Raw genomic sequence first — 15,664 nt, forward strand, 5'->3', positions numbered from 1 at the left:
ATGTCAATGAACCCTTTTTTTCCAGTAATGATTTAACATTTGTAAATAAAATGCATATGATTATAAAGGATATCACTTAATTTTTAAAATCAGCAAAATCTTAAAATCACAATATGAAAATAAATATGAGCATATCTTTGCATATGTTAATATATAAAAGAAAGAAAACATTGAAAGTATAATAGACCAACTTTTAACAATCATTTTCTGCAAATGTTGAGATTCTACCACTTTTAAGAATTGCCTTTATACTTACTGTATGTTTTTTTTTCAATTGAGGTAACATTGACATAACATACATTAACTACCCAATTCAGTGGCATTGAGTGCATTGACAATGTTGTATAACCACCACCTCTCTCTAGTTTCAAAACATTTTCATCTTCCTGAAGGAATACCCCATACCATTAAGTAATCACTCCCCATTCTCCACCCTTCCACAACCGCATCTCCTGACAACCACCAATCTGCTTTCTGTTTTTATGGATTTGCCCTTTTTGGATGTTTCATATAAAAAGAATCATACAATATGTGCATTTGTGTGTATGTCTGATTTCTTTCACTTAGCATGTTTTCAAGGTTCATCCAAGTTATAGCATGAATCAGTACTTCATTCATTTTGAGGGTTAACACTTCATTGTATGTGTATATTATGATTTGTTAGACTAACAGGAGATTAATCTATGGAGATTCCTCCACTGATGGACATTTAGGTTGTTTCTGTACTTTGGCCATTATAAATAATTCTACTGTAAACATTTATATACAAGCTTCTGTGTGGGTATGTTTTTATTTCCTTTAAGTATATACCTAAGAGTGGAATTGCTAGGTCATTTCGTAATTTTATTTTTAACTTTTTGAGGAAATGTCATACAGTTTTCAAAAGTGGTGGTACCATTTTATATTCCCACCAGCAATGTACAGGGTTCCTATTTTCCTCATTTTGGCTAATATTCTTTGTTTTCCACTTTTTAAATTATAAGTACCCTAGTGAATATGAAATGGCATTTCATTATAATTTTGATTTGCATTTCCCTGAAGAATAATGATGTTGATAACCTTTATAGGGTCTCATTCTGCCACTCAGGCTGGAGCACAGTGGCATGATTACAGCTCACTACAGCCTCAACCTGCCCAGCTCGAGTGATCCTCCTACCTCGACCTCCAGAATAGCTGGGACTACTGGCACATACCACTGTGCCTGGCTAATTTTTTAAATTTTTTGTAGAGATGGATCTCACTATGATGCCCAATCTTGTCTCAAACTCCTGGACTCAAGTGATCCTCCCACCTTAGCCTCCCAAAGTGCTGAAATTATAGGCATGAGCCACCTTGACCAACCCTATGTCCTTTGCAGAATTGAGTGACTTGTCTTTTGTTGCTGTGCCATAAGAGTTCCTTATATATTCTGGGTATTAGACCATTAACAGATGTTTAATTTGCAAATTACTTTTCCCATTCTGTAGATTGTCTTTTCACATTCCTGATAATGACCTTTGATACACAAAAGTTTTTAAGTTTTGTAAACTTCATCTATTTTTTTCTTTCATTGCACAGGTTTCTTTTTTATTACAGCAAACATGATAGATAGATAGATAGATAGATAGATAGATAGATAGATAGATAGATATTTAACAAAAATAAAGCCAGTATTCCACATACAGTAACTTCATACATCTTTTCTGCAAACATTGTGTGTTAAGTATCTTCATTATTACCATGAAGAAACTAGGTCTCTGATCAAGTTAGGGATTTGCCAAAGACTGCATATGTTAATAGTGGAAAAATCTTGTCTTTGAACACTAGGCAATAGTATTAGTTTGACAGATTAAAGGTGAATAATTAATCACATGGCATTACTTGTGCTCATGGAAGCTAAATGTTTTTTTTTATTCAATAAATATTTGTTGAGTTCTTCCTATGTGTCAGCTGCCATATCAGCTTCTAGAAATAGAACAGTGAACAATACAGGCAGAATTCTTGCCCTCAAGATGTTTTCAGATTAGTGAGAAAGACAGATGTTAACCCCAGAAGTGTAAGTATGAGAGGGAAAGTGCATTGTGCTATGGGAACAAGTCATAAAACTCCCCACAGGAAAACTTATCGGTACATTTGGATACTTGAATATATTCCATATGCCACATTCTTATATGTTGCTTTATATTTTTAAAAATTGTTTCAGAGGTACAAGTTTTTCCTGATTACACTGAAAGCTCTTTAAGGAGGGAAACCATATGTGATAATTCTAGTGTCCTTCACAGTGGTATGCATTTTACCAGAACAGGAAATAATTATTGAGCACAACTAGAATGGAGAGAAGGAGCTAAGGAGTCAGGAATAATGAATCCTTAGTATACACTAGTACTGTAATTCATGAAGGATTTATAATAAATAATAGTTAATGTTTATTCAGCCTTCACTGCCATTAAGAGACGGTGTTTTGAGGAGTTCAAACTTGATTTATGTAATATAGAATAAAAAGAGTAGAACAAGAATTCAAACCCAGGCAAGCTGACTCCCAGGGCTCATGTACATAACTCCTCTGGACATTGTCACCTACTTAAGAGATCAGTTTTGACAACTGTGTAAATATCTCATAGCTACACTGCAAAGTTCATATACAAAAGCATGTGCATACGCATGCAAACGTGCACATGTACAATATTGCATGAATCAAAATCACAAATTGCAGTAAAACTGTGATAACTAGGGCAAAGCAGACAGAAATAAAGATTCAAAAAATGGTCAGTAAACTAAAAATATATGTTGAGTAATAACATCAGTAATTATTATAGTAAAGAAGAAAGAGGTCTGGAAAAGGTGATACAGGAAAAATCCCACCCTATACTTTAATGTATCCTATTTTTCTTTTCTAAAACCAATCATCCCAAGAGGGTTCCATCTGTAATCTACCACAACAAAATAACGTGGCTTCGAGAAAATGACATACTAGAGAGACTATTACCTGCAGGATGCGGCATACCCCAAACCTACCTTTAATATACCTATAATGAAAATCGTATACTGGTTATGCTGAAAAGACTGTCAACACAACATAACCTTGCCCTGATATCTACAAAGTGGTGACCTTGAGGAGAAAACCAAGCAATATTGTTTCTCAGAATGGTATAGTTGGTCACTAGTATAAATTTTAATGTTATTTTATATGTATGGGAATACTAGATGTTGTATACCATAAAAGAAGGCGACCAAGTAAAACCTGTGAACTGGCAAATTACTTCTCCATGTAGTAAACTTGTATGATATTTTGGTGTGGCAAAGTAGGAATTTAACCACACAATTCTAGTCTCCTGAGGCAAACATGGCTATATTTCTGAAAAACTGTGTCTTGCACGTCTTCTACATACCCCTCACTGAAAACTATTAAAGTAAACTCAAATCTATAGGACAAGATTAAACACTGAATATTTTTGAAAAACATGAGCTATTAGCTATTGGTTGACAAAACTCATTTCTTTATACTTTTATCTTTTTCTTTTTTCTTTTAAAAACTTTTTAAATTTAGTTATTTCTAAGCCTATGCACTTTGAAAACATGGAAGAACAAATGCTCCACTTCGCAGTATTGTGGATTGAATAATTTTCCAGCTAACCACTACTAATTCTAATAAGAAAAAGAAATTAAAAGATGGAAATTTTGTCTTCCTGCTGGCAAGGCAAAAAAGAAAGAAAATTTAACACCTGTGGTGAAAATAACTCTGAAACGTATCTTCTTCCTTACTTCCTTAATTTCTTATGAATAGGTCTTGTTTCAACGCTCTGCATAAAAAATGTTTGTTTTAAAACTTGGAGTGTATTTTCCCACAGAAACCATGTCATAATCAGAGGCTGAGTGTTCATGCCATGCTACAGTCATGAGGCTTTCTGTTCAGTGTTACACAGTCCACATTACCTGAGCAGGAACTGGAAGAAATGAACAAAAATAGAGTCCCCTGGACCCTGATTTCTACCTACTAATTGGTCAAATACTTCAGTCCCCGAAACCCAAGCCCCAAGCTGCTTCTGAGATGTCCTTAGGTCCGGATTAATACTTTTAAATATTCTTCCTGGAGCCCAGCAGTACCTGGGAAGAAGCCAGCCCAGTTCTCCAACAGGAGTCACGGGATGTGGACCAGCAGCTTCCCATGGTCTGTGCAGAGATCTGTGGGAGCTTGCTGAATGGGGGAGCAATTTCAGCATTTTTATATTTTGGTACATATCTTCCTATGAGCACAAGAAAGACAGCCCTGAGCAGTGATACACAGCTTTTGCTTCTCCTCCCTTCCCATCAGCTGTCGCTTCTGCTATCAGAGTGCCCGCCACAAACAGCCTCCCCACTTGTAATTTGCTGCGGCTAATCTGTCATCTGAGAAATCAGATGACCAGAGCCGTTAGAACTACGTGTAAATTTAGAGTCAAGCTCTGAAAGACAGCCAGAGACCCTCTCCTTTAGGAGATCTTGCAGCAGGTTTCCTGGCAGCCATCTCCTTTCTTTGCAAAGCTGTTCTTATCTAATTCCCTGCTTGACAGTCTCAAAAGGTGACCTCCATCTGCAAGAGATGTTCCTATTGCACGATAAGTGAAGAACACACCAGAATGGAAGGAGACATATAATCTAGTGCCTGTGGCAACACCTACTCTGGGGACATTCAAACTCACAAAACTTCTGTGTTCCATTTCCTCACTGGTAAAATGGGTATAACTATGCCTGTCCTGCTTACAGTGAGGTCTAATGGATTAAACATTTTCTGCTGCTGTAAGAATGAGTTATTATGAAATCAATGTCTTTAAAAAAAACAACCATCATTCTCAGGGGTCTGTAAACTATAGATGCAGGCCAAATCCAGCCTGCTGCCTGTTGTTGTTAGTAAAATTTGATTGAAATACATCCTCACCCTCTCTTTTATGTAGTGTCTATGGCTTCACTTATGCTACAACAGGAGAGTTCAGTAGTTGCAACAAAGATCTATGGACTACAAAGCAGAAAACATCTACTAACCAGCCCTCTACAGAAAAAAAGTGTTTCTGATCCATCGTAAGATATTTTTTAAAAGTATTATTTTTAAGCAAACAAGATTTCATTGTCCCACACACACACACACAAAATGCAATTACTTAATATGGCGTATTTCCCAACATAGCTTGTACACTTAACAGAAGACCTTCAATAGAAAGTTATATTAATAACGCATAAGAAATTCATTAGACAAATTATCTGCTATGTAAATCCACTACGGTGAAAAGAGTAGTACTCAGAATTGTTTTAAATTCAATTCTTAAAAGAATAATTAGCTCAGAGCTAAGATTTATTTCTGGTATGTAATTTAGGGAAAATAAAATCAGTAATACATTATTACCCCTATTGTGTCTCACAGCAATGAGGGCGACCAAGCCGCCCAGAGTTGTCAGTGCCAAATATACTGTGGGAGCTCAAATATTAATCAAAATGACATCTGCAATATTTTCCTTTCCTAATCAGGCCTAAACATCGTGGGACATCCGGCAAATCAATAAGCAAAACTAGATGCCCTCATCACTCCTAACCTGGCAGCACTACATTTTTAGGCAGAGGACGAGGGCCCTCAGTGTCACACAAACATTTCTTTACCTCAGTTGTTTGCCACTTCCAAGAGATGAGTGTGCCCACCTATGATCCCAAAATTTACCCTATCATCCATCTCACTATGCCACCTATCACAGAAAGAAACACCCCTTATCAGTCCAAGATAAAATAGGCACAGTGGTACATGACTTTAGAATATGCTTGTGTATTCTGCCAGAGACTCATAAGTAAAGTGAGAACAGGCTGTTACAAAGTATTTGTAAAAAACGGAAGAGGCCTCACATCCTGTCGTCTATAACCAAGGAAAGGTGGCACAGGGACTTACACTATACCCCATACTTCCCAAGCTCCCACCAAGGCAGACTTTTGATAAGTTGAGAATTAATTACTTTTGGCTTCAAGCCCCTTTTCCTGCCTTCTCTTTCTAGTCCCCTTTCCTCGAAACTCTTATCCCACTAACACCTCCTATTTTCTCTCTGTGGGCTCTGGAATTGCTCTAGTGCTGAAAGATCTGATAAATACTTTTATGTCAATTTATCCCTCCTTCACATAGTTAGAGGAGCAGAGTGCTGGAGAAATGAAAGTAGGAATAGGTCTGTTCACGTGGAACTAAGTGTGAACCCTATGGAGAGAATAGCAAAACTAAAAGGCCAAGGCCCAGGAAAAACTGACTGGAACATGAAATACACAGACCTTCACTTCAGGAGGTGAGACATGCCCCGTGAACTCCAAAACCCTAAGGAAGACTTGAAGCAGAAAGCTAAGAACCTGCTTACAATTGGGCAGCCAGGATCTAAGAGCCACAATTGGCCAATGTTAAGGTGAACATTCATACTCAATCTACTGAGGCAAGAGCATTTGGATTAATTAGTTCACTCATTCATTAGTCATTCATGTGCCAGGCACATCCATGAGCTAGTATATTCCATACCTTCAAATAGCTCTTTTCAGCCTGTTTTGGTTTTAGTTGGTATTTTCCCCCTAGCTTTATGAAAATTTAAATGGAAACACTTGCTGATCTCAGACCATTCAACCTTTACAAGTAGAGAATAAAACAGAAATCAAGGACAGTAAACATGATGGAAGCATCTTAGCCACCTGAAATCCGACTTAGAAAAGAAAACATAATTCACTACACGGTAACCAAAATTAAAATCGCAGAGATTAAAGGCAAAACACAACAAAGGCAACACCAGACACAAGAATAAAGGAACAACATAAACTTATTCAAAAGAAATGAATGTGATATAGAAAGTTGGGCCACCAGCCACCTTCACAGGGTGTTGTCAGGCTCAAATGAGGTGGTCAGTGGGATGGTGCTTTAAGAAGTGAAGAGGCTCGTCACAAATGTGAAGGTCTGGGTAGAAACACTAATACTATCATCATCAATTACAACCTCATCTTAAGATGAGTTGAGATTGTTTTTAAACTATTAATACAGATAACCAAAAGAAGAACAACTTATATTCTATAGGTTACTTTGGCACTAAACCTATGCATATTGTTTGATATGGAAATTCTAAAATAAACTTTTTATAGAAAACAGTATAAATAACCAACTATAGGAGATTCCTCAATTAAAGCCTAGTATGTCCATAATGACAACTCTATCGATTATTGTCTATGTGACAACCCACTCCATCCTTTCCTACCCTCTGTGTCCTTCCTTCTTTGTGCACAGGGAAGCTGATGCCTAGAACTGAATGCCCTTCCCCTCTCGCTTCCAGTGGATTAAATTAATGGAGGTGACTGCAGAAGAAGAAAGAATTTCTTCCAACTCTCCCCTGTCTATGTGAGTCCTCCATCTCTGGCAGGAGCTGCTTCTTTTCTATGACTTCATGGGGTGACCACTCCTCCTCAGCTTCAACTCTCACTGGGTCCCAGCAACAATATTTTCTCCTCTTTTTGCTTCAGTCCTAGAGGTGGCCAGAGCTTCCTGATGCTGCCAGTGCCTGGGTGCTGGGGACCCTCACCATCCGTTCCTTGTCTGGTTCCTAATCCCTGCCCACACCTCTATAACTAGTCCTTTCATTCAAGTCTCTTCATTTGACCCATCTGGGTTGACTTCAGTTTCCTGCCAGGACTGTGACTGAAATAAAATATAGACTAAAATACAGTAAATATCTATTTATTGACATAGAAAAATATCTGACAGAAAGTAGATCAAAATATTAATAGCACTTATTAATTAGTAGGATAGGATTATTTGTTTTTCTTTATATCTGTTTTTCAAACGTTCTTCAAAATTTGGTTATGTATTTGACGGAGTATACAAGAGAAATAACAAAATTAAAATACAGAATGGGAATAAATATAATCTCAAGAAGTACTAACGGTTTGGCTTTGCTTTACTTCCCACTCTGCCAAAAAAACACATAAATAAAAAGTTACATAGCCTGAGGGTGTCCCGATGGGAAAAGGGGACCATGAACACTCGGGAGTACCCAGATATTTATTTATTCTTGCGGGATTCTATCACCCATGAAAAAAAGTTTAGTTACCAAGTGTTCACAATTGAAAATACAATTGGGCACATTAATAAGCATATGTGATTAACAGGATTTATTTTACAAGCACAAGTCAAGACTTCACTGCATTTGTTGATAATAACAATAGTCAACCATTACTAAGGGCTAACCACCTGCAGGTACTGTTTACAAGCATTGTAGGTATTAGCTCATTTAATCCTGACAGGAAGGCAGTATTATTATCCCATTTCACAGATGAGGAGATTGACCAGCAAAGAAGCAATGTAATATGATCCGAGGTCCTATAAACAGGCTCTGGAGGCAAGCCCAGGCTTTAGGTCCTATTTTATCTATTATACTTAACTGTATTGCTCAAATCAAGAATTCCAAAACTCTCCTAATTTTGTGTATATCATGCAAAGAACAAGCAAGATCCTCAAACTGGTTCACCACTTATTAGTTGTACAGTCTTGTACATTTATGTATCACATCTGCAAATTCCTCATCAATAAAATAGTGAATAATACTTCTCCAACCTACCTCAGAAGTTGTGAGACTCTAAGGGGAAAATGAGCAGGAAAGCCCATCAAAGCTATAAAACAATTTACAAATGTAAGGTAGTATTAGGTTGCACCCGCTAAACACTAGTACATTAGTCATCATCACTTACACACAACAGTCAAATGCAAAGAAAATAGCAATTATTTTGGTGAAGTATGGCTCTAAACTATAATATTATAAACTATCCCAGTCTGTTAATAACACCCAACATAAAATCACCACTGATTAATCAATAAAAATCATGCTATAGATTCAGTGAAATGTACTCTCAAACGAACTCCCCTGACTCACGTTCATTAATTACCTCACCTTATTTGATATATTCCAGCATTTTCTGGAATGTATTACTCTCAATCTTCAGTTATGTAGTAGTTTTTTTTTTTAATTTTAAAGTTCAAACTCTACATTCTCTATGATATGATATCAAAAGTTCAATTGAGCCACTCAGTTTTCAGTTTTCCTGACTCAACTTTTTGGAGTTTTATAATTAATTATATTCCATTATTACTGATCATCAATTAGCTCAAAATGTTGCTGAGATGGTGAGCATGCTGAAGAAAGCAGAATTTAATGATAATTTGAGACCAGTAGGACACTAAATTTCTCTCTTGTTAATAATTAAAGTAGATAACTTATGTTTTTATTTATAGCTTCCAGAAATATCCGGCTCATTCCTGTGCACTGCCCTGTCAGCTAATCATCAGTTGGTCAGGATCTGACTTAGGCCGCTGTGTTTTATTTTGCACACATGCCTTTAACTTAAGCCATTAAATGCAACCCAAACAAAGGTTAAAGCAAGTGAGGTCATCACCGCGCCTTCTCTGAAATTTTCCATCTGGTCAAATGCTTGTACATCATAAATATATAAAGAATGAAAGGGGTAAAATTTCAATTTACCTGTTTCAATTTCCCAAATATAGACTGAGTCATCTGCACATCCAACAATTAAAAAATTCTCAACCGGGTGCCATTTTATCATCCTCACAGGAAAAAAGTGCTTCCGGGCATGCAGGAGGCAACTCTTTCCCTCAAGGTGAAGGAGAGCCACGGAATGGTCACTGCATACACAGCAAATTATCTGCTCACCCCTTAGCTGTGAAAAAACAACATGCTTATGTAAGTAAATAGTCAAATGCTTTCTTTATGAGTAAGTCAGATTTTTTTCTCCCAGTAACATAAAAAAGTTTTGTTAAAGCCCCATTTACAAAAAGAACATTTCTGCTTTCTATAGCACCTTTCCATGTAACCCTCTACAGTGGAGCTTTAAACACTGGGTAGAGTCTAAGCTCAACAACTTCTCAGGAAGGTCACAAGATGAATCCAGGACAGATCTACTTATGAGATAAATGAAGGACTTGAGCATCACTCAGCAAATTCAGGCAGTGAGGCAGACATCGGAAATAATGCAGAATAAAATAAACCCCAGAACTAATTTGTTGCCACAAAAAGAAGCTATTTGTAGACACAAGCTTAGGCCCAAGGGTATCGTGAGCTGATATTTTCCACTTAAAGCCTCAAAATGTGATTTGGTGCTGTTCCCAGAACTATACCGATTCTAATCCAAACAGGAAACTCAGTGTAGACACAATCTAAAAGAGGTAAGCATTAGATAGCTCGAACTGAATGTATAGCCTCAAAGACATAAGGACCAAAAATAGGCTCCCAGGACAATAATCCTTAAGATACTTTTTAAAAAGTCAGCATGTGGTTACCTTGAACAGGTTAGGACAATTACTATCCAAGGTGGATTCTCATGATCTAGCCAGAATTTTGGCTGTTTTGTTTAAAGCGTAAGTTTGGAGACCTTGAGACACCCATTACTCATCATTAACCTCTCTGGAGGCGGGTATGAGGGGAGTACTGGGGTACATGTTTTCTTTCCTAATTCTTTATTAAGTGGACTCCAGAAATCGTAAGGAAAAAAAAATCACAAAATGGCAGGTGTGATAGATCTGGAGCCTAGACTTGCCGAATGAATCGTATGTCATTTTTCCCTAACCATTCTATCTCCTGGAGAACCTGCCCATCCCACAGCTTCTAGAGCAGGCAGTCCAACGTGCTCCAGGAAACTTACATACATACACACACAGACCATGTGAACACAAATCTTATGGTTAGGAATAGACTATCGAGAAACAATGTTTATAAGCCAATTAACTGACTTAAAAAATCATTTTACCTGTGTTACCATGTCCTTTTACGACAGAGGAAACACAAAAGTTGTTTGTTCATGTTCTTTTTTTAAAGTCAACTTTATAAAAGCTGAATTTAAGTTGACATTTCATAAGAAAATTCTACCTAAAGCGATTTCATTTTGACCCTGACAAGGTAGATGCTCACAAACTTATTAAAGCTCATTCTTTGTTAAATAAATGAATAAGCAAATAAAAACCCATTTAAGAAGAAAATGTGCTGGACACAATAGCTGACACCTGTAATGCCAGCACTTTGGGAGGCAGAGGTGGGAAGATTCCTTGTATCCAGGAGTTGGAGACCAGCCTGAGCAACAAAGCAAGATCCTGTCTCTACAAAAACAAAAATAAAAAACAGTAGCTGGACTTCATGCCTGTAGTCTCACCTACTTGGGAGGCTGAGGCAGGAGGATCCCTGGAGCCCAGGAGGTTAAGGCTGCAGTGAGCCATGATCACGCCACTGTCCTCCAGCTTGGGTGACAAAGTGAGATGCTGTCACACACACACACACACACACATACACATGACAAATGTAACTATTTATCAATATTATTATAAAAAGAAATTATTGACAAGGTCTTGCTTTGTTGCCCAGGCTGGAATGCACTGGCATGATTTCAGCTTACCACAAAATGGAAGTTATTGAAGGCAAAAGTTAATTTCTAATTTATAGATTCCTATATTGTTTGGCTTGTTTTTGCCTTGAGTATCTACTTTTATTTTTAAAAGATAATTCCATTAAAAATGAAGACACAGAACTAGAGGAAAAAAAATAGATGTAAGTACTTGAAGAGAAAGAATTAAGTGGCTGTTGTAAAGCTAAGCATTGACTAAATCTTTGCTTTACAGCCAAATTATCTGTATAAAGTAAGTTACAATAATACTACAATTCATATAGAAAGATTAGAAATAAACATATATAAATCATCCAGTTGTATTATAAGTACATAGAACTCATATTTTTCTTTTCTTTGGAAATATGGATCATTTTTACTTGTCTTATTAAGTATTCTATAATGTTATATAATTTTCAAATTTAGGTGTTATATTTTACTCTTTGTCTTACTTTAAACTTCTCTGGTGACATCAAAAGACTTGTTACTGCACCAGCTTCCAAAAAGAATTTATGCAAAATTTCTTCAGTAAAGATATCCCACAAGATGACGCATGAATCTAGGTCCCCAGACAACATCCAACTTTGGTCTAATTTCGAAGAGAGACCATGTGGGTAAAGTAATGAAGTGACACTTTGGTGGTGGCCTTTAAGAACTTTATGAGGCGGAGAATCTGAAAAACAATGAAACACCAAATAATACAGATGTTATTTTTGTTCAGAAAATCGTCTCAAGATTCTTTTTTATAAAATTTTAACATAAGGAAATTACATATAATTAAAGCATGCACTTGGCTAAGAAAACTAGTGAATACCCTTAGATTATCTTGAAAAGCAAGTGCCTCACCAGAAGCCAGAGTATGCTTTTGATGAAGCACTACAGTTAGTTGTTCAAAGTCTATTAATTCTAGACCAGGCATGGTGGCTCATGCCTATAATATCAGCACTTTGGGAGGCTGAGATGGGCAGATCGCTTGAGGTCAGGGGTTCAAGACCAGCCTGGCCAATATCGTGAAACCCCATCTCTACTAAAAATACAAAAATTAGCTAGATATAGTGGCTCGCACCTACAGACCCAGCTACTCATGAATCTGAGGCAGGAGAATCACTTGAACCTGGAAGGTGGAAGTTGCAGTGAGCTGAGATCATGCCACTGTACTCCAGCCTGGGCAACAGAGCAAGATTGTCAAAAAAAAAAAAAGTCTATTAATTCTTAAGGACATTAGTAAATTACCAATTCCAGTGTCATGGAATAGTAAACACTGTTCTAAAAGAGTGAACACTTCATACATTTACCTCCACAAAAATAAGTTCCGAATACTATTTATTTTCATTCTTTTTTCTTCTTTTTTAGAGACAGGGTCTCGCTGTTGACCAAGCTGGAGTGCAGTGGTGCAATCATGGCACCATAAGACAAAACTTCTATTCCTCAAACTCCCTGGGCTCGGGTGATCCTTCCACCTCAGCCTCCCTATAGCTGGGACCACAGGTGAGCACCACCATGCCCAGGTAATTTTTGTATTTTTTGCAGGGACAGGGTGTCACCATGATGCTCACACTGATCTCAAACTCCTGGCCTCAAGGGATCCACTCGCCTCAGCCTTCCAAAGTGCTGGGATTACAGGCTGTAGCCCATAATTCTTTAAATTAGAATGACTAAGTCTAGTATACAAGAAAAGAAAAGTTTCAGGAAATTTTTTTGCTTTGAAAGATGTTAGAGATTACCTAATTCTACCTCTTGGCTTTACAGATAACGCATCTGAGGCTCAGAGAGGTTAAGTGACTTGCATCCAAGTGTGAAAAAGCAAAGTAAAATGTTTAAGAGTACAGCATTGCTGTTAAATGAATCTGTCTTTTTTCCCCTGGGTCTATCACCTACTAGATATGTCACCCTAGCTAGTTGCCTTTTCCCTCTTAACCACAGATGTTACATCTGAAAATTTAGGATAATAATAGTCCTTACTTCAGACAAGACTGTTGTGTGGAATAAATAAGATAATGTCTATAATTTTGTAGCACTCTGCTTGGCACTTGGTAGGCATATGGGCATTTCAAATCACAGCTATATGAGAGCACAGGACTACTGACGCACTACTGTGCTAGGGGGTTACTCTCCCCACCAGCCACACTGCTTCTTCCTTCATCACTAGCTAAACTCCCCCACATTGGAAAGAACCATAAACCACAAACTCTCTTTATTCACACTGAAAATAAACCTCAAAGAATTATTATTATACTTCAGAAACTTCTATTCCATCAGGCATATCCTTACTTTGTATCTCCTAAAAAACCAGAATGAATGTTCATTGAGCTGCTACAAGTTAAATGTGACTTTTTCTTGCTTTCTGGATATTAGGATAAATCAGCCTGGATAAAAACTGCTAGGTCTTCGCTTTTTCACTAACTTTTAACAGCAGCCATTTAGCTGTATACCAGTACATTACCTCTGTTTGGTTCATTGCCATTTACTCCTCCACTTCAGTCAATCACTGAAGCACAAGTCAGTAGCATTTAGTAAGTGGCCAAAGTAAGCTGAGAACAATAGTAAGCAATATAAGAAGTTTTTTTTAATTGAGATTTAGTCCTTACCCTTAAGGACCTTATGCTCTAATACGATTCATATAATAATAATAAAATAGTATACAGGTTTTTTCTACACATCCTAAATCTCAATCACCTCCTATATTTCCTTCCCTTACACAAGACAATTTAATAGGCATTTGTTGTTGTAATGCACAAATGCAGAAAGATGTATAAGAACACATGTATATTTCATTCACAAAGAAATACAGATTAAAACAGGAAGATACTATTTTTCTCCTGATTAGCAAAAATTAAAAAGTTTAATAGAACACAAAATTGGTAGATAAAGTTTAGGGCAAAAAGGCATTTTATAGGCCATTAGTGAAAATGCATGCATATTGATGAAAGTTCTTTACAGAATATTTTACATATATTTTCAAAATTAAAAATGCAAACCAATGTTGATCTGGTAATTCTACTCTTAGGAATTAATATACAGATATACTCATATGTATGTACAATGATAATCAATTCTGCATTGTCCATAGTAGCTAAAAACTAGAAAACCTACACACCAATAGGCAATTAAAGTTTGATTATTACTAATTATTTAAAGTCAGCTCGTAAAGAATGAACTCCAAAATATTTTATTTAGATTTGTTTAAGGACATTCTAGTCAAGCGTATAGAATACACTTTTATTTGTGCAATATAATTAAAAGACTGAATATTGTTATGCTGATATGTGCTTGTATACACGTAGAAAATTTCAAGAAGAGTATCAACCGTTATTAGCAGTTGCCTTTGGAGAAAGGAACTGGAAGATCAAGTAAGGAGAAAAACTCATTTCTTATTGTATAACCTTCTGCCTGAGTTTTTTTTTTATTTTTTATTTTTTTTAATGGAGTGGAGTCTTGCCCTATTGTCCAGGCTGGAGTGCAGTGGCACCATCTTGGCTCACTGCAAGCTCCGCCTCCTGGGTTCACGCCATTCCCCTGCCTCAGCCTCCCAAGTAGCTGGGACTACAGGTGCCTGCCACCATGCCCAGCTATTTTTTTTTTTTTTTTTTTTTTTTTGTATTTTTAGTAGAGGCGAGGTTTCACCATGTTAGCCAGGATGGTCTCAATCTCCTGACCTCGTGATCCACCTGCCTCAGCCCCCCAAAGTGCTAGGATTACAGGGAATTTACAAAAAAAAGAAAAACCCTATATGTATGTTTTACTTCAACATTAAAATATGTACATATTTAGCAGCAAATGCCAGCTAATTCTTTAGGCCCCTAAATCTTCTTTAGTGTAGTTTGTTGAAATTGCAGTTTTAGATAAATCAAATAAGTAGGGTCAAATAAAATTCAATGACCTTTTACTAAAGAACCACCTTCTAGAAGTCTTGCTTTGGCAGCATTCAAAGCCTGGGTAATGATAATTGTCCCATCTTCACAGCCACATATTAGTTTATCAAGACTTGGAATATACTCTGATGAAGTGACTACAGCAGTTCCTGCCCCATCTTTAAGCCCAGAAAAGTAGTCAATAATACTTTGTGACACAGTATCATGCTTATCAAAATTATCTTGAAGAGTCCAGGTGGTAGTTACTGGTATCTCTAAAAAGAAAAGAGAGATAAAAAGAAAATTTGGTTTATCAATGCATCATAGACATGGAAAATATCAAGGCGCCCTCCCTTCAAAAATATGAATACAGTGTTACAGCCTATCCCAGATTCATATTGCCAGCATTCATCTCT

General features: G+C 36.8%; 1 protein-coding gene across 1 annotated transcript in view; it reads right to left on the reverse strand.

Annotated features, from left to right (window-relative positions):
• WDR72 (WD repeat domain 72) overlaps nt 1-15,664 on the reverse strand; it is a 207,349-nt gene that overhangs the window by 164,538 nt on the left and 27,147 nt on the right. Inside the window, exons 10-12 of the mRNA XM_011928644.1 lie at nt 15,278-15,523; nt 11,850-12,070; nt 9,489-9,684 (exon numbers count right to left, since the gene is read on the reverse strand). Coding sequence (XP_011784034.1) covers nt 9,489-9,684; nt 11,850-12,070; nt 15,278-15,523 — 663 coding nt within the window. The remainder of the gene's footprint in view (nt 1-9,488; nt 9,685-11,849; nt 12,071-15,277; nt 15,524-15,664) is intronic.

The sequence above is a fragment of the Colobus angolensis genome, unplaced genomic scaffold (assembly GCF_000951035.1).
Source record: "Colobus angolensis palliatus isolate OR3802 unplaced genomic scaffold, Cang.pa_1.0 Scaffold78, whole genome shotgun sequence".
Classification (NCBI taxonomy): Eukaryota; Metazoa; Chordata; class Mammalia; order Primates; family Cercopithecidae; genus Colobus; species Colobus angolensis.